Here is a 20125-nt window from a genome sequence, read left to right on the forward strand (position 1 = left end):
AACCTTGTGTCACAGGAACAGCAGTTCGGGAGAAGGCTCTTCTACCCATTGAACTTGCCTTGCCATTCAATACACTTTAACATCTTTTACCCACTTTGTGCACCATTAGTAATCAGAAATCTTAATGATCTCTACCTTAAACAAGCTCAAAGCATGAGCTTCCACATATCCCTCTAATAGACAATTCAAAAGATTCACAACTTTGACTAAAACAATTTCTAAACTCTGACATGTATTATTTTTAAATTGTGCCCCGGGTTCGAGACAATGAAGTAAGAGAAAACATCCTACCTTCACCAACCCTGTCTATCACTCAAAATATTTTGTAAGTTTCAATGAGATTACCTCTCATTTTTTGAAACTCTTGAAAATACGCATCCATTTTACCCAATCTCTCTCCATAGGACTATTCCAGCATCCCTGGAACAAATCTGGTAAATCTTTGCACTCACTCTGCAGCAATAAGATCTTTATGAAATAAGGAGACCAAAACTGTACATAGTACTCTAGGAGTAGCCTAACCAAGTTTCTATACAAATGATGCAAGTGAATGGTAGAGAACCATAAAGAAGAGAAAGAAAACAGTTCACTGAATCCTTTCATCCAAACTGGTGCTATTGAATTGTGTTTCCCTGAACTTGCTTTTTGTATCTTTCCTTTCTCTACCTTTCCCATACTATCCATGTCTTGTCTACCTTCATGTGTCTCATTGTTTGTGAAGGAAAGAATGTAAGAAGAGATAAAATTTAACTTACCATGACATATTTCCTGATTGCTATTGGTTGAAATTTGTTCATAATAAACTATTATTTTATCATTAAGTACAGAAACCTTGGTGGTGGTTTTCTTTTAACTTGTATTTGTCAGTCAGGTAAATTGGGAACTTTAGATAGTTTGACTATGTTTTTGCATTTTTGATGGCAATGAGAATGATATGGCTTGATTTCCAGTGCATTACCTGGTAAATCATGATAGTGTCCGGCTGACACCTTGGGAATATGTCACTCCTGCTGATGGTATGAACACATTCCCCTTGGATCCAGGCTAAGGGGTGTGCAACTTTCAGAACAGGAAAGGAGCAGCGCATGACCGCTCACACACTCATGCTCCAACAAGTTGACTTCCAACTGGTAATTCACTGAAATAAAAGAGAAGCAGAGGTGTTTGTTTTTCCCTTCTAACATTGTGAATTTTGCACTGATACCCATAATTGCTGCTTACGTGTGTGAGCCTCAAGACCCACATGCTCATTGCTGTCTGCCTCAGTGACAGATAGCCTCTCCAATCTGCTCTTGATCAATGGGACAGGCACTTCCTGGGTGGCAGGTGAAAGCTCGTGAGATGCTAATGTAAGACCATATGGCGTCTCCATTTATGTCCTCCTGCTACCTGCTGGAGCAATGCTTGTGGTTTGTGTTAATTTATGTTGTGTCTCTTTGAACTCCAGATGGTTCAAGTTCATTAGTAGAAAGGAGAAATTAATGTATTAATAACATGAATTTGCAACACTTTTCCTTGATGTGTACGGATGGTGGATTAATGCAGTGCCATATTTTAATTTAATTTCTTTTCTGTAATTCTAAATGTACACTTTATTTTAAATTTATTTGAAATGTAACTATGTTGAAGATTATGATCCCTTAAGAACTGAATTTTCTTAGTTTTACTGTGTAGCTTGAGATTTATTTTAAAGGTTATTACAACAGTAATTAACTTTCCAAAATTCTAGCATATGAAAACGAAGGGAAGAATTATGAAAAGCACGGAGGTCACAAGACCCATTCAAATAGCATCAACAATTTATCTGGCGCCAAACACACCATATTATCATGTGTTGTTTTTGAAAATAAGAAGTGTTTGCACTTGGAAAGAAAGGTAAACTAGTCCTTGGATGAAGAGACAAAAATAAACTGCAGATACAGTTTTTCATCCTTGGATGAAGGCAGGCAAAGGGACAACAGTCAGCTGACATCATGAGTCCTCTGGCCATTGGCCAGAAGGGTTCAGATAATTGATTGACCACAGCAGAAGTTACTTGCCCCTAGGAATATGATATAAAAATTATTACTCAAGGCAACGGAGCGTTCTTCTTGGGGAGGTCTCATCAAGCAGACCTGGTAGGCAGCCGTTCTCATCAGGCAGTCCCCAGAGAGCAGTCTTCATCAGATAGGTAGAAGAAGAATCAGAAGGAGAGAGGGAAGTGTTCACTAACACCTCGGCGAGACAACAGGATGCTGCCACCACCAATTCAACAAGAATGATACATGTTGCATCATCAGCCTCTTCGTCCTCTGGTATCAGTGAACTACCCCCAGTGGGGGTAGTTGTATACTTTGTTGATCTAACTAATATATCTGAACTATTGCTTCTTAACAACTCAATCACCAATCAGAAAATTACATACAAATTGCTAATTGCCTATAATAGCTAACTGTGATCACGATCCCCCAAATCAACAATTGGCAATGAGAATATATGGTGTATAAATCTAATTAAAATCAAAAAGCAGCTGCAAGCAATCATGAAGAAAATAAACCTTCACATAAAATAGTTAGTATGTATGGCTCATAAATTTAGTTGCACAATTTTTTTTATAAACTGGATTTAGCAACTTATTTTTAGATTCAATAATCCTGTGTTAGATTTATAGATGTGTTTCCTTAACATTTAACTCATAAACAAATAGTTAATTTCAATATCCTCTGCTTAAAGCTCATATACAATTTAAAGTAAGAGACAGCAACATTTAGATTTTACGACGAGTCATCTGTCTCATGATTAGCTTGAACCCAGAATTGTGTCATAGGCAAAGGACATTCAGCTCATTGTATTTTTTGACATCAGTCTGTTCAGACAGGTTGTGACTTATCTCCAGAAGCTTAAATCCAGACTATTTGACCCAAAGGTAGGGACATTTCCTGTACTGCATCATAGTTCCCTTTCAACTCATTGTGCGTTTGCTGAGTCATTTGTCAAGCTAACTAAATAATCACATTCCTCTACTCTCTCCATATAGTTCTTAGTTTTTTTTTGTTCTATTCAAGCATTTCATCAAATCTCTTTTGCATGTTACTGTTGAGTCTGCTTCCACTGCCCTTTGTGGTGGTGCATTGTAGATTGTAACAACTTGCTGGGTGTAAAATTGGGAGAGCTGCCCCATAGACCTGTCAAGCAATAGCCTACTAGCCATGGCCTTCACCCAAAATCCTAGGCTCCTTCATATCATCCCAAAGTTCTGACTGAAATCAACTGACTCCCTCAGTTGATGAATCTGTGCTGTTCCATATTGAACATCACTTGGAAGCAATGCTAACAATAGAATGTACTCAGAATGTACTCTGTGTTGGACATTTCAATGTCAATCATCCAAAGCATCCATCAGCAGTAATGACCCAATTGGCAACTTAGACATAGCTATAGACCAGCCTGAGAGTCAACATAAGGGAAAACTAACTGGATCTTATCAACATCAAACTATGTGCATTTATCCCCTACAGTATGTAAGTGTGAAGTCTGCACAGTCCTTGTAGAGACAAATTCTAACCAGGCAGACTGAAAAATGATGTATCAACTTGATGAAGCTGCAATACAGGACTGTTTCTAAACAGTGGAAACCACCTTCTGTAAATAAAGTTAAGTGATCCCAGACCAAAGGATTGGTTTGAAGCCACAATGTCTCACCACATCCAATCATGGAAAGTGTGAGCCAATCAAACAACTAATGAGCAATGACTCTATTAACATTCTTATAATCAAATATAGAGGGGAGGCGTGGACTGGAAATGATGAGCTTGGACAAGGATGAAATGGAAGCATTTGCAACAGCCTTTAGCCAGAAATTTCAAGTGGATGTTGCATCTTGGCCACCTTCTGTGGTTACTCAGTATCATAGATGCCAGTCTTCAGCCAATGCCATTCACTGCATAGGATAGAAAGAAGTGCACCCAGGATAGAAGAAAAGCTGTTAGTTTCAATAACATCCCACTGTAGTGCAGATATTATGCTGTCAGACTAGAACCCCATCGCCATGATGTTGCTTTTCAGATTCCAATGCTGGCATCCATTCAACAAAGGGGAGCATTGCCCACATACATTTTGTCCACAAAAGGGTAATCTCGTCAATTACTGCTCCATCAGTCAAACATAGAACAGTACAGCACAGTACAGGCCCTTTGGCCCTCGATGTTGTGCCACATTGTATTCTTCTCTAAGATCAGACTAGCCTAGATACCCTTCATTGTACTATCTTCCATGTGCCTATTCAAGAGTTGCTTAAATGTCCCTAATGTATATGACTCCGCTATCACTGGTGACAGTGCATTCCATGCACCCACCACTCTGTGCAGAGCATCTACCTCTGATATCTCCCCTTAACCTTCCTCCAATTACATTAAAATTATGCCTCCTCATGATAGACATTTCCACCATGCGAAATAGTCTCTGTCTCTCCACTCTATCTATGCCTTTCTACATCTTGTACTCCTCTATCAAGTCACCTCTCATCCTCCTTTGGTCCAATGAGAAAAGTCCTGGCTCCCTCAACCAGGCAGCATTCTGGTAAATCTCCTTTGCACCCTGTCTAAAGCTTCCATATCCTTCCTATAATGACGCGACCAGAACGGAACACAATATTCCAAGTGTGGTCTAACTAAGGCTCTGTAGAGCTGCAGTATAACCTCGTGGCTCTTAAACTTAATTCCCCTGCTAATGAAAGCCAACACACCATAAGCCTTCTGAACAACCCTATCAACTTTGAGGGATCCATGGACACGGAATCCAAGATCCCTCCGTTCCTCCACATTGCCAAGGCTCCTGCCTTTAACCTTGTATTTTGTATTCAAATTCGACCTTCCAAAGTAAATGACTTCACACTTTTCCAGGTTGAACTCCATCTGCCACTTATCAGCCCAGTTCTGCATCTGTCAATGTCCCATTGCAACCTACAACACTAGGTCCACACTATTCACAGCTCCACCAACCTTTGTGTCATCGGCAAACTTACTAACCCACCCTTCCACTTCTTGATCCAAGTCATTTATAAAAATCACAAAGAACAGAGGTCCTAGAGCCAATCTCTGCAGAGGATCACTGGTTGAAACTTTATTGCTGGAACAGCACAGCAGGTCAGGCAGCATCCAGGGAACAGGAGATTCGACGTTTCGGGCACAGGCCCTTCCTCAGGAATGAGCTGAGAGTGTTCAGCAGGAGAAGATAAAAGGTAGGGAGGAGGGACTTGGAGGAGGGGCGTTGGAAATGTGATAGGTGGAAAGAGGTCAAGGTGAGGGTGATAGGTCGGAGTAGGATGGAGGCGGAGAGGTCAAGAAGAAGACTGCAGGTCAGGAACTTCCTAGACCTTTCTGTTTCTATCTCAGGCGACCGAATCAACACGGACATCTACTACAAACCAACCGACTCCCACAGCTACCTGGACTACACCACCTCCCATCCTGCCCCCTGTAAAAACGCCATCCCATTCTCCCAAATCCTTCGTCTCCGCCGCATCTGCTCCCAGGAGGACCAGTTCAAAATACGCACAACACAGACGGCCTCCTTCTTCAAGGACCGCAATTTCCCCCCCCGACGTGATCGACGATGCCCCCCACCCGGTTGCAGGGGAAGGTGCGGGGAGTGGAGGTTGGGTTGGTGGGGGGTGTGGATCTGACGGGGGAGTCACGGAGGGAGTGGTCTTTACGGAATGCTGATAGGGGAGGGGAGGGAAATATATCCTTGGTGGTGGGGTCCGTTTGGAGGTGGCGGAAGTGACGGCGGATGATGCGCTGTACATGGAGATTGGTGGGGTGGTAGGTGAGGACCAGTGGGGTTCTGTCCTGGTGGCGGTTGGAGGGGCGGGGCTCAAGGGCGGAGGAGCGGGGAGTGGAGGAGATGCGGTGGAGGGCACCGTCGACCACGTCGGGGGTAAATTGCGGTCCTTGAAGAAGGAGGCCGTCTGTGTTGTGCGTATTTTGAACTGGTCCTCCTGGGAGCAGATGCGGCGGAGACGAAGGAATTGGGAGAATGGGATGGCGTTTTTACAGGGGGCAGGATGGGAGGAGGTGTAGTCCAGGTAGCTGTGGGAGTCGGTTGGTTTGTAGTAGATGTCCGTGTTGATTCGGTCGCCTGAGATAGAAACAGAAAGGTCTAGGAAGGGGAGGGAGGAGTCCGAGACTGTCCAGGTGAATTTGAGGTTGGGGTGGAAGGTGTTAGTGTAGTGGATGAACTGTTCAACCTCCTCGTGGGAGCACGAGGTAGAACTGTTCAACCTCCTCGTGGGAGCACGAGGTAGTTTCAACTTTGATCTCCAGCATCTGCAGACCTCACTTTCTCCTAGAGGATCACTGGTCACTGAGCTCCAGGCTGAATGCCTTCCATCTACCACCACCCTCTGTCTTCTATGGACTAGCTAAGATTTCCCTATATCCCTTGCCTCCTTACTTCCTGAATGAGCCTACCATGGGGAATCTTATCAAACACTTTGCTAAGATTTATGTACACCACATACACTGCTCTATCTTCATCAAGGTGTTTTGTCACATCCGCAAAGAATTCAATAAGGTTTGAGGGGCATGACGTGCCCCTCTCAAAGACATGCTGACTATCTCTAATCGAACTGTGGTTTTCCAAGTAATCCTAAATTCTGTCTCTCGGAATCCTCTCCAATACTTTCCCACTGCTGACATAAGACTGACTAGTCTGTAATTTCTAGGATTATCCCTATTCCTTTCTTGAAGAAGGGAATAGCATTTGCCACCCTCCAATCATCAGGCACTACTCCAGTGGACAATGAGATGCAAAGATCATTGCCAAAGGTGCAGCAATCCCTTCCCTCACTTCCTGTAGTAACCTTGTGCATATTGCTTCTGGCCCAGGGGATTTTTCTATCCTTATGTTTTTCAAACTTTTCAGCACATCCTCCTTCCTAACATCAACCTGTTTGAGAGTATCAGTTTGTTTCACGCTGTCCTTAGAAAGGTCAAGGTCACTGTCAGTAGCGAATACTGAAGCAAAGTATTCATTAAGTACCTCCCCTACTTCCTCTGGCTCCAGGTACAAGTTCCCTTGACTATCCCTAATAGACCCTACCCTCACCCTGGTCATCCTCTTGTGTAGAAGGTTTTAGAGTTTTCCTTAATCCTATCTGCTAAAGCTTTTTCATGCCCCCTTCTAGCTCTCCTAAGTCCATTCTTCAGTTCCTTCCTGGCTACCTTGTAACCCTCTAAAGCCCTATTTGATCCTTGCCTCCTCAACCTTAAGTAAGCTTCCTTCTTCCTCTTGACGAGATGTTCCACATCCCTTGTCACCCAAGGTTCTTTTAACCTACTATCCCTTCCTTGCCTCAGTGGGACAAACCTGTCCAGCACTATCAGCAAGAGCTTCCTAAACAACCTCCACATTGCTGTCGTGCATTTCCCTGAGAACATCTATTCCCATTTTTGGGGCCCCATTCTATTCCCAATCATCAGCAAAATTATGGCATACGGCACGTTGAGCATTTACTAAATGCTAAAAGCTCACAACTCTGAGTTCCCAGGATCACTCATCCCCAGATCTTATTACAACTTACTCCACAGATTGATGAAAAAGTTGAATCCTGAAGATGAAGCGAGAGTCACTGCACAGAACATCAAGACTTTGACTGAGTTAGAATCAATGAGCTCCAATAAAATTTAACTCACTGGGAATCAGGGATACTCTCCATGGGCTGGAACCATAGCCCAAAGAAAATGATTGTTATTTTTGGAACCCAGTTGATTTAGCCTCAGATTATTGTTGCAGGAGTTCCTCAGGATTGTGTCCCAGATCCAACTGTCTTCAGCTGTCATCAATAATCTTCCCTCCATCACAGAGCGAGAAGAGGGAATGTTTTGCTGATGGTCGCTCAGAATTTAGTTCCATTCACAACTGACTAGATATTCACTGACTAGGTCTGTGAATGCAAAACCTGCACAACATTCAGGCCTAGGCTGGGAAGTGGCAAGTCAGCTTTGTCCTACACAAGTACCAGCTAATGACCATTGCAAGTGATGAAATATTTTCATTTTTGGGACTATAGACTTAAATGGAAGTTGCTACAACTGCCATAACTGGAAAACCAGGAAAGTTTTTTTTTGGCAGCTTGGAGGTAGTGTTACATATTGTTGAGCTGTGCAGTAAAATGCTGCTTTTTGGAAGCAATAAGAGTGTGAATTTGAGACCAAAGGTGCTGAAAATCTTGTGAATTATGGAAATTCTGCCTGGCAACAGCTGTATGTTTGTTTGAGCTGCAGTGTGTTAAAATACTATAAGTGCCAAAAGTAGCAGAGAGTGAAAATCATCCAGAACCTGCAAACAGAAAACATCTCTCTCTCTCTCTCTCTCTCGCTTACACTCTCTCACACATTTTCTCCCCCTCCCCCAAAACTCTCTCTCTCTCTCTCCTCCACTCCCTCCCCCAAAACTCTCTCTCTCTCTCTCTCTCATGTCCCTCTGTCTTCTCTATATATTGGGAAAAACAGAAAATTCAAGAAAGCTTTAAAGGAACAATTTATATAAGACCTAAATTCATCTGAGGAGAAAGTGAGGACTGCAGATGCTGGAGATCAGAGCTGAAAATGTGTTGCTGGAAAAGCGCAGCAGGTCAGGCAGCATCCAAGGAACAGGAGAATCGACGTTTCGGGCATAAGCCTGAGGAAGGGCTTATGCCCTATACGTCGATTCTCCTGTTCCTTGGATGCTGCCTGACCTGCTGTGCTTTTCCAGCAACACATTTTCAGCTCTAAATACATCTGACCCAGCATTGAATTGAAGGATGACTGTCATCTTACAGATACTGTTACTATTGCAAATAGGAATGTGCAGGCTCGGTAGATTAGTCATGGGAAATGCAGAGTTGCAGGATTAGAGTAGGGGACTGGGTCTGGGTGGAATGATGCTTGAAGGGTAGGTGTGGATTTTATAGGCCAAATGACCTGCTTCCACGCTGTAGGGATTCTATAATTTACAGGAGAAAATAACATGTGGCTAGATTATTTTCATTAGTTCTGGTGTTTGATAACTGTTTGTAGCTGTTCTTGTTGTATTGTTGTCTTGTCAGCTCATAGCAGCCACACAAATCCATTCTCGAGTTTAATGTTGGTTCGTCTACCTGTACATATTTAACCTGCACAAACCCAAAGAGAAGCCGAATAAGAAGCAAAGTGGAATCCTCTTGGGGTAGTTCTTTCTGTCAAACAGGAACAAAAATTGTTTTGAAAATTTGGCCATGGCAGTGATTATGAAGAGAATGTTTAATTTGTTTGCTATAATTCTCTTCTCTTTCAGGCCAGACACATGTTTTGACTTACATTGAAGATGCAGTGAGTCAATTGCTGGAATATAAGGAGGACTTCAGTAAGTCTGGGATTGCCAGATTCCTCGCTGAATAGTAAGTACAGGAATACTTCTAAGTGATATTAACGGGAACTGCAGTTATTAAAAATGAATCACTTTTTAAATTTCAATTATGGTAAATAAAATATAGGAGCAGAAGAAGGCCATTCAGACCAATGACCCTGCTCTGCCATTCAATCATAGCTGATCTGTTTCTCAACCCCATTCCTGCCTTCTACCAATAACCTTTGATCCTCTAAGAATCAAGAATCTATCTGTCTTTGTCTTAAATACGTTCACTGATTGGTCTTCACAGCCGTCTGTGACAGTGCATTCACAGATTCACCACCATCTGACAGCATCAGAAGAAATTCCTCCTCATCTCAGTACTAAAGGATAAGCTCTTCACTCTGAGGATGTGTCTTCGGGTCCTAGTCTCTCAAACTGGTGGAAACATCTTTTCTGCATCCACTGTATCCAAGTCTGTCAGTATTCTGTAATGGGATATCCCCCTCATCGTTCTGAACTCTATCGAGTACAGACCCAGGGTCCCTAGCCGCTCCTTAAGTGACAAGCTCTTCATTCCCGGGATCATTCTTGAGAGCCTCCTCGGGACCCCCTTCAAGGCCAGCACGTTCTTTCTTAGACCTGGGGCCCAAAACTGCTCGCAATATTCCAAATGCAGTCTGACCAGATCCTTATGTAGCCTCAACAATATATCCCTGCTCTTGATTCCTTGCCCTCTTGAAATTAATGCTATCATTTGTTTTTCCAATGTCAACTGAACCTGCATGTTAACTGTAAGAGAATCCTCAGCTAAGACCCTTTGTACTTCAGGTTACCCAGGCTTTCCATTCAGTCTGCGCCTCTTTTTTTTCCTTAAAAAGAGTATAACCTTACACTTTCCCACATGGTATTCCATTTGCCACTTCTTTGTCCACTTGCTGAGCATGTCTAAGTCCTTCTGCTGCCTTCCCACCTCTTCAACACTACCTGTCCTTTCATCTATCTTCATGTCATTTGCAAATTTAGCAACAGTGCCCTCAGTTCCTTTGTCCAGATTGTTAATATATATCATGAATAATTGTGGTCCCAACACTGACTCCCGTGGAACTCCACTATTCATCAGTTACCACCTTGAAAATGACCCCTTAATCCCCATTCCCTGTCTTCAGACAGCCAATCCTTTATCTATAGCAGTACCTTGCCCTAACACCATGGGCTGTTAAATAATTTGGCAGCTTCCTGTGTGGCACCTTGTCAAAGGCCTTCTGGAAATCCAAGTTGAACATGTCCACTGGCTCTCTTTTACCTAACTTGCACATGACCTCCTCAAAGATTCTAACAGATTTGTCCCCTTGACAAAGCCGTGCTGACTCATTTCTATTTTACCTTGCGCTTCAAAATATTCTGCAATCTTATCCCTAAAAATGGACTGTAAAAATCCTCCCAACAACCAAGGTCAGGCTAACCTGCCTATGATGTCCCATCTGCTGCATCCCTCCCTTCTCAAGCAGCATGTTCCATTCATCATTTTCCAGTGCTCTGGGACCCTTCCTGACTCCAGTAATTTCTGAAAGATCACCACCAATGCCTCTACAATGTCCTCAGATCACTGGAGAGTAGTCTAGCTGGTCCAGGTGGTTTATTCACCTTCAGACATTTCAGCTTCCCCAGCACCTCCTTAAGTGAATTAAATATCAAATGTTTTCTTCAGCTTGTTTCATCACTTTAAAATTAAATTGAATCTCATGCATGCTTTATAGTGACTTTCTTGGATAACTGTTGATGTATTTTATACTATATAAAGATTCCAAGTCAGTTGCTCCTGGTACACTTTTACTGTACCCGGTATCATTGTCTTCAATCCTAGCCGCAAGGATTTGCTTAGCACATCTCGTTCTTCCCTCTTCCTGGTAGAACCAGTCTTCTCACAACTCTGGGGTATGTTTATCCCCAAGGTGTTTCTGAAACATATCTGTGTCATCACTAAGACCAGCTATCTCCACCTCCGTAACATCACACAACATTATCCCTGTCTTAGCTTGCTGCTGCAACTCTAATTTATACTTTGGCACTTCTGGACTTGTCTGTTCTAACACAGTCTAGGCCAGCCTCCCACATTCTACCCTCAGTAAATTTAAAGTCATCCAAAGCCCTTGTTGTCTGTGTCCTGACTTGTGCCAGTTCTCAGGTACCCATCACCCTTGCACCCACCGAGCTGCATTAACTCCTGGTTAGGCAATGCAATGATGATACAGTTCTCTTTCGTCAAATTGGTCTGCTGTCTCACCCTTCACTATCTATGTAATCTCTTGCAGCTGTACAACCCTCTGACGTATATGCGCACTTTTAATCTGGGATCTTGAACAGGCCCTCGTTTTAATCACTCCACTGTTCAGCTGCCAAGACCCTAAGCTTCGGAATTCCTTTGCTAAATCCCCCTCTCTCTCCACCTCTGTTTCCGCCTTACTTTTCAAAGCCTACTTACCTACTTCTTTGACTCAGCTTTTGACCATCTCCCTAATATATTTTTATATGGCCCAGTGTCAAATTTTGTTTATTAATGCTCCTGTGAAGTGCCATGGGATGTATTTTATGACATTAAGTTCACGATATAAAGTGTAAGTTTTTATTGTTGGATAGAATGTTTTGATATAATGTCTGTATTCCGTGTCAACAGTTTGATGTGTGATGGGTACCATATGTTTAGCAGTGGCATTTACATCTTTGTAGTTTTAAAGAATTCTTCTTAGCCCATTAATTTCACAGTAATTTAAACTAAACCTGTTCTTGTGCAAATTGAAACCAGTGACACTGATGTAATATTATTTTAATATTCATTTTCAATTATATTTCAGTTTATTTTATACAATACTTAAAATAGTACAAACAAATAGAGATGTGAGCATTTGACTTGGTAACTCTCCAAACAACAGTTTGAAAATTCTAGATTTTTCTGTCTCATCCCTTTCTGTCTCCAATGTTTTCTGCCAATTTCTCTTCAATGTTGCCAGTATTAACTCCATGTTGCTTTAAGGTTTCCTGGTCACTGTTCTTTTTCCAAATCCTTGCCAAGAGATTAACCTTGATCCACAAGGCGTGATTACAAGTGTTATCAGCTGCTGCTTACGTGGGGCTCAGTTGGCTGGATGGTTTGTTTGCGTTGCAGAATGACGCTAGCAGCATGTGTTCAATTCCCATACAGGCTGAAGTCACAATGCAGTTCCCATCTTTTCAACCTTGACTGAGACATGGTTGCCCTCGGGTTTAACTCTTCACCAGTTATGTCTGTCTCACGAGAACGCAATGCTCTGGAATAGTGGCAGCTTTACCTTGCCTTATGTGGAATCACTACAAGATAGTTGTCTTCACAGCCTGATTAGCTAACCACCTAATGAAATAATTTGCATTTACTTTCCACAGCTAGTTTCAATGGCTCATAGAAGCACGACAGACAAACATTGAATGAATGAATGAAAGGAGATGTTCTAAGTGACTAAAAACTTGCACAGTGTTCGGCTTGAAGGGGAGAGGGAAACTGAGAAGAGGAATGCGTTGAATTTAAGGTCCTCATTTTTAAATCCTTTCACTGTGATCTCGGCGCTCAATCCTGTTCTTGAAGCCTCTTCCATTTTCACCATTGCTTAAGCTTGTCCACTTTTAGAAACTCATTACTGAAGCCTTCGGCTGGAGTAAGAGGGAAATACCCCTTCAAACCACATTGGCCCACTCAGCATTTCTTTCTTTACTTTAATGAATCTATCCTTTTCAACTTTGCTCTATCATTTACATTTTGTGACTGATTTTCCTTGAAAGGAAAAAAGAGAACAAAAGTGTTTGGTTGTGTGTTGCCTTTGGCACGCATAAATTAAGTCATGCATGTGCAAAACGGATACTGAACCAGGCAGGAAAGAATGAGGGCTGACCAAAGGTTTGTTTTGGAAAGGTGAGGTTTCAAGGGCATTTTTGAAGCAGGAGGTGGATTCATAAAAGGCTGGAGTTAGTAGAACAAAATGTTCCAGGTGATACAGATCAATAGATTCCCTACAGTGCAGAAGCAGGCTGTTCAGCCTATTGTGTTTGACCTGATCTTCTGAAGAGAATCCCATCCAGACCCACCCCCATACCCGTAGACCTGCATTTACCATACCTTAACCTACACATCCCTGGATACTATGGGGCAACTTAGCACGACCGGTTCACCTAACCTGCACATCTTTGGACTGTGGGAGGAAACCAGAGCACCTGAGGAAACTTACACTGACACGGGGAGAACGTGCAAACTCTACACAGACAGGTGCCCGAGGGTGGAATTGAGCCAGGGTCCCTGGTGCTGTGAGGCAACAGTGCTAACCACAGAGCCACCATGACACTGATGGAGAAGGTTGTGGAGATATGATGGGGACATGCCATGATGAGCTGTTGGAATTTGAATACAGATTGTCAATATAGTTGTCATAACCTGGTTTTACACATGATTAAAGAAAACTGCATTTTAAAGCTATAGAGTGTTGGCCAGGGACTGCTGAAACATAAAAACAGCAGCTTGTGAACTTAGGTTATCCAGGCCCCAGACACTGTCTTGTACTGGCCGGAACCAGTTAGAACCCAGTCAGCTCGGAGGAATGACTAACATATGGGGTGAGTCTATAGTGAAAGACCCAGGCTCCTCAAATGACCCAGAACCAAGGAGAAGTATGACACCACAGTTTGGGAAGAGAAGGAAAAAGGATAAACATGAAGGATTTCGGGCGTGGCAGCAGTGAAAATCTGGAGATCAACCTTCGCCAATGTTGAGGATCTACACTTGGCAGTGTAGAGATTACATCAAGTACCTGGGGAATCACCGGGTCAGCGTGAGCTCCTATTCTTGGGTATTCGCCTTTAAACTCTTTGTTCAGGGAGCATCAGAGAAACCTAGTAAGCGTGAGCATAGAATTTAGTCGTGTATGGATTGCATGCCTGTTTTTAATTTTTCCTTAATGAAATTGTGTGAATTGTATGTCTATTTTAACTAAACTAATGAAGTTAGTGGTTAGTTGATACAGATTTGACTCTTTTTCTATTTGTGCCAAGCCAATGACTGTTGCCAAAGGCAGTAACTGGGCAACAAGGGCTTCTTGTTTTACTCAAATCCTTTCTGATCATGGAATTGCCCAATCTGTGGACATCAGAAGATGAATAAATACAATCCTTCTGTTTAGACATAATCTGAGATCATTGTTTTCACACAGGGTTGTGATGTACAGTTAGAAATTTAAAACAAGCCCCTACTGACACTAAGGAAAAGTCGTCTTACCAGGATGACGGTGTAGTGTGTGCATATGATAATACAAATTAAGAGCAGAAGTTGACCTCTTGACCTCTCAAGGTTGCTGTCTCATTAAATAAGAATATGGCCGAACTGATTATTCCACGTTCCTGTCTACTCCAAATAACTTTTCATTCCTCCTTGCTAATCAAGAATTTATCTGCTCCTGCATTAAAAATATTCCAAGATTCTCCTTCTTCCATAGCCTTTGGAGGAAGAGAGTTCCAAAGACTCATGGTATTGTGTGGAAGAGACATTTCTCCATATCACTGTCTTGTGTGTGGGAGGAGTTTTCTCTCGATTCTGTGGGATAAAATGCTGGGGTTTCCCTGAAGGCTGAATCTGTATCTAGATATTGCTTATATTTGCATTTAAATTAGTTGGTCAAGACTCTAGCCTTGCCAATTCAAAAAAAAATCTTTTGAAACCTGTTGTTGACAAGTTACTTAAAGCAGTTATATTAAAGTCTTCTGTTGCCAGCACAAACAATGCTATTAATCTGACTAAAATAACATTGTCAATGCTATTATCTTGGCCCAGTTCATTGCAACTTACCCCATTTAGAAATTTGGCACTTTTGCAACTTATACCAAGATGGCGATTCATATTCCAGAAGACAGTCCACTGCTTTAATGAGTGTGCAGTGCATTCTATCTTCGAACATGTCCAGAACATGTCCTTTGAAATTCCATTCACTCCTGCCATTTTCTTTCACCTAACCTTAGATTAATGCTGTTCTTTCTGTTTCACAAGTTTTGTTTTGCTATATTCTGTAACACTTCTTATCACTAATTTCAGCATTAGAAATAGGAGAAGTATGCCATTTTCTCCATTAACACCATTTTGTTTTTATTCATTCTATAATGACACATATGGTTTGCTGGCAAGGCCAGAGTTGAGAGTGTAGTGCTGGAAAAGCACTGCATCAGCCCTTCCTGATGAAGGGCTTATGCCCGAAACGTCCATTCTCTTGCTTCTCAGATGCTGCCTGACCTGTTGTGCTTTTCCAGCACTACACTCTTGACTCTGAGCTCCTTAATCGTCCTGGTACTGAATAGCTTGTTAGCCATTTCACAAGGCAATTTAGAGTCAATCACATCTGGAATTACATCTAGGCCAGACCAGGTCAGTATGGCAGATTTCCTTCCTGAAAGGGCATCAGAGCACTGGATGGGATTTTGAGGGCAGTCATAGTAGTTTTGTAGTCACCATTACTAATTGAATTTAAATTCCACCAGCTGTGTATTGAGATTTGAACCTGTGTCCCCACAGCATCAGCCTGGGTCTTTGGATTATTAACCAGTAGCATTATTATCATTTAATTATCTCTCCAATTTTCTTCCACCATCTCAACACTCCTTGATATACTTAATATGTAGAAATCTATCAACCTCTATCTTGAATATACTGAGTGACTGACTGAGCTTTCACAGCCACCTGGTGTAGAGAATTTCAATGATTCACCACCCCCCAGGGAAGAAATTTCTCCTCGTCTTACTTCTAAATGGCCTGCATCTGATTGTGTCCCCTGATCTTTGCCAGCCCTTGCCAGGGAAAGCATCAATCTTGCATTTGCTCTGTCAAATCCCATAAGAATTTGTACTCTTCAATGTGATCACTTCTTATTCTTCAAAATACTGGAGAATATCGGCCCAGTCTCCTTATTCTTTCCTCATAGGCTAATCCTATGGATCATTCTGAGGAACTTTTGTTGCACTTTCTCCAAGGCAGGTATATCCTTGCTTCAGAATCAGTTTATATTCCAGGTCTCCTCAAACATCCCACAGCTACAGCACATAATGAAAACATTGCAAATAATTATTTTAGAAGGTAATATTGTTGAGTGATGCCATTTTGGACAATAAATTATTTGTTGAGTCTTAAACTATTGTTAAGATGAACATACTGAGTGCTAAAATCTCTATTGAAGTTTCTATATTCGTTTTCTTGATTTGCATCTCTAATCGAACATTTACAATGATTATAGCTCAATGTATTCATAATAGTTTGACCAAGCTGTTAGACGCACACATACCTATACTGTATAACAACAACAATTCTAAGCATTACTGAATGAAAATAAGCTAATTCAGCATTTCATGAAAAATAAGCCTCATAGCTTTCTGCTTTATTTATATTTCAAACTTTGCAGGTAGCCATTACATTCTTTTGCAGTGATAGGAATTAAATAAGTATATAACCTATTTCAAAAAGCAGAAACTTTATCTCTAATTCCAATATTCAAATCTTCCTCGTAAGTTTTTAAGCTTTTTAAAAATCAAATCTCAAGAATTGAAAAATCCACAAAACTGTATAATATAGTATTTTTACTTAAAGTTGCTAATACAAAAATGATGATGTGGTTTTCCAGTGTTCAATATATAAAACTAATTAATTCTTCTGGGGGTGTTCTTTTGGTTTCTAGTTTGTAGACTCAAAAAGAGATTCAACTTTTTTCAAAGTCATTAATAAATATCTTGATGCAAGCAACTAATATATAATTCTAGTGGGAATGCCAAACATGCATTTTGTTTATTGAAGTAACTTGAATTTAAGGAGGAAATGTATAAAACAAAGGACATCAGTTTACATAATTCCATGGGTGAGTATACAGGGATCCCAGTGAGTTAGATGATAAATGTCAGTTTACTGCTTTGTTTATCAAGCAAACAATGTCCTTGACCAAACAAGTTTTCAGTAGGGACATGCCTTTGAAAGGAAATGAGCTGATAACCTCTAATTTCTAATATAATTAATGGACCCTTTTAGCTGCTTACAGCTGTTGAGCGTCTGTATTATTGAGCCTAGTGACCTGTGTAAACCGGAGGACACAAGGCCTGGAGGTCACAAGTACCTACTTAGAACATTTGATCATTTGCTGTTATCCCAGATGCCATTAACTCTTTCTATTGCATCTGATTATCACAGGATTTATGAATATACCCTAAGGATAAGCAACAGCCTTTGCGCCATTCTCCATTTTTTGTTCCATTTTGTGCATTTTGATGATCCGATGTTATTACTAGACAAGTCAGATCTCAGACTTAAACCTTGCTTGACAGATCATATTTTGCTTTTGTTTTGTTTTAGTGAGGTGGTCTATCACTGAAACAGGAGTGTGTGATGTTACTGATTTTGTTCTAACATTAAAATAGATATTTACTAACTAAAAAAGATGAAAAAGTATAATAAACCAAACTATTTACTTATAATACAAATCAAAATATTTTTAAACATACATTAAATTAATCTCAAAATGCTCCTTACAAATTCCAAAAAAAATCCCTTGTGTTGTACTTTAAAGCACCACTTGTACAGTAATCTCACTCAAGAAGACCTTGATAGAATTAAGCTAACTGTGATTTTAACTCCAAAACTGGAATTACTCATAATTCCTTGCTGAAGCTATCATAAACCAGATCTTAAACGTATTCAACTTCAAGTAACCTCTTCAGGTATTTAACCTAATCCTTCTGGTTTGGGACTATGAGTAATTCCATACTGTGAGGTAATCTAGTTTTAGTTTATTGTCCTATTCTCAGGAACACTATTCTATACGAACATCTTCATCCAAGGACTTCACTGAAGTGCCCAAAATTAAAACTTAAAGTCTCTTCCACCAAGCTATGAGTGTTTCCTTAACTTGGAAAAATACATAAAGCTTAGAAATTTCAAACAGATTTTTGCTAAATTATAAAACATCCTGGGATAAACAAAACTCATTAGTGCTGCCAAAGTAGCTCTCTCAAACTCTTTTAAAAGAACTCACTATGGCTACAGGAATTATTACAAATCAATAATTGACTTCAAATACACAGAGCCCATACATCAATAACCCAAACTTAAACTGCGTATAATTTTATTTATTTTATCTCACAGCATGAATCTTTAGAAGTTTCTTTTTAATCATGAGAAAAGAAATTCTGTTGGTATGAGTACAAATTCGAGTCTGGTGGTCCAGTGAAGTACTTATTATCTATAAGTGTGGTTTGGAAAATTTTGAGGTCATGAAGAATGCCATGTAAATATGCATCCTGTAAAAAGCTTTTAATGATACGGCCACAAATGACCTTTAGAGTTCAGTACAAACAGACAGTATTGAAGGATTTCATAGTTTTGTCATGCTGTGGGCCTTTGATTTTATTGGTATTTATGTCCTTTATGATGTTGTGCAAAGTAAGGAAAAATAATGTTCAACAAAACAGCATGATTTGGGACCAGTGTCCAGTCTTGCAATGCATAGTTTTGTTTTATTCATTGATGTGATATGAGTATTGTTGGCTAGGTCAACATATGCTAATTGCATTTGAGAAAGTAGTGGCAAGCTGCCTTCTTGAACTACTGAAGTCCATTGTGCATACCAAGGTCGCACCTTTGTAAAGTGCTGTTGAAGGAGTTTTGGTGAATTGATGCAGTGTATCTTGTAATTGGTAAACACTACAATACCTGTACATCGATGATGGAGGGAGTGAATGTTGAATGTGGTGGATGGGATCCTAATCAGGCTTTGTCCTGATGGCAGTGAGCTTCTTAACTTTTTAAAAAGATTATTCCCATGTAGGATGTGGAGGTCACTGATTGGGCCAGCATTTCCTGAGAAGGTGGTAGTAAGTTGCCTCCTTAAACTGTTGCAGTGGCATGCTGTAGGTAGATCCACAATGCCCTCGTGGAGGCAATTCCAGGATTTTGAGGCAGATATAGTGAAGGAACAGTGATATATTTCCAAGTCGGGATAGTGGATGGAAGTGATTGTGGGTTTGGAAGGAGCTGTTTAAGGATCTTTGGTGAATTTCTGTAATGCATTTTGTGGATAGGGATAGTACACACTGCTGCTACTGAGTGGATGCTTGTAGATGTGGTGCTAATCAAGTGGACTGCTTAGTTCTGTCTGCTGTCAGGCTTCTTGAGTGTTGTTGGAGTTGGACCCATCCAGTTAAGTGGGGAGTAATCCATTACACTCATGATTTGTGCCTTGTAAATGATGTACAGGCTTTGGGGAGTCAGGAGGTGAATTACTCAGCACTTTTTTCCTAGCCCTTGACTTGCTGTTGTAGCCAATATGTTTATCTGATTAGATTAGATTAGATTCCCTACAGCGTAGAAACAGGCCCTTCGGCCCAACAAGTCCACACCGACCCTTTGAAGAGTAACCCATCCAGACCCATTTCCCTCTGACTAATGTACCTAATAATATGGGCAATTTAGCATGGCCAATTCACCTAACCTGCACATCTTTGGACTGTGGGAGGAAACTGGAGCACCCGGAGGAAACCCATGCAGACACTGAGAGAATGTGCAAACTCCACACAGTCACCCAAGGGTGGGATTGAACCTGGGACCCTGGTCCTGTGAGGCAGTTGTGCTAACCGCAGAGCTACTGTGCTGCCCCACGGCTGCTTATCTGATGAGTTGAGTTGAATTTCTGGTCAGTGGTAACCCCAACGATGTTGATAATGGGATACCCAG

General features: G+C 41.1%; 1 protein-coding gene across 3 annotated transcripts in view; it reads left to right on the plus strand.

Moving 5' to 3' along the window:
- The window catches only part of c16h11orf49 (chromosome 16 C11orf49 homolog), a 340513-nt gene that overhangs the window by 66542 nt on the left and 253846 nt on the right, over nucleotides 1–20125 (plus strand). For all 3 annotated transcript variants that reach the window (XM_043705470.1, XM_043705472.1, XM_043705471.1), the window contains one exon: nucleotides 9298–9400. In XM_043705470.1, the coding sequence (XP_043561405.1) occupies nucleotides 9298–9400 (103 nt within the window). The remainder of the gene's footprint in view (nucleotides 1–9297; nucleotides 9401–20125) is intronic.

The sequence above is a fragment of the Chiloscyllium plagiosum genome, chromosome 16 (assembly GCF_004010195.1).
Source record: "Chiloscyllium plagiosum isolate BGI_BamShark_2017 chromosome 16, ASM401019v2, whole genome shotgun sequence".
Lineage (NCBI taxonomy): Eukaryota > Metazoa > Chordata > Chondrichthyes > Orectolobiformes > Hemiscylliidae > Chiloscyllium > Chiloscyllium plagiosum.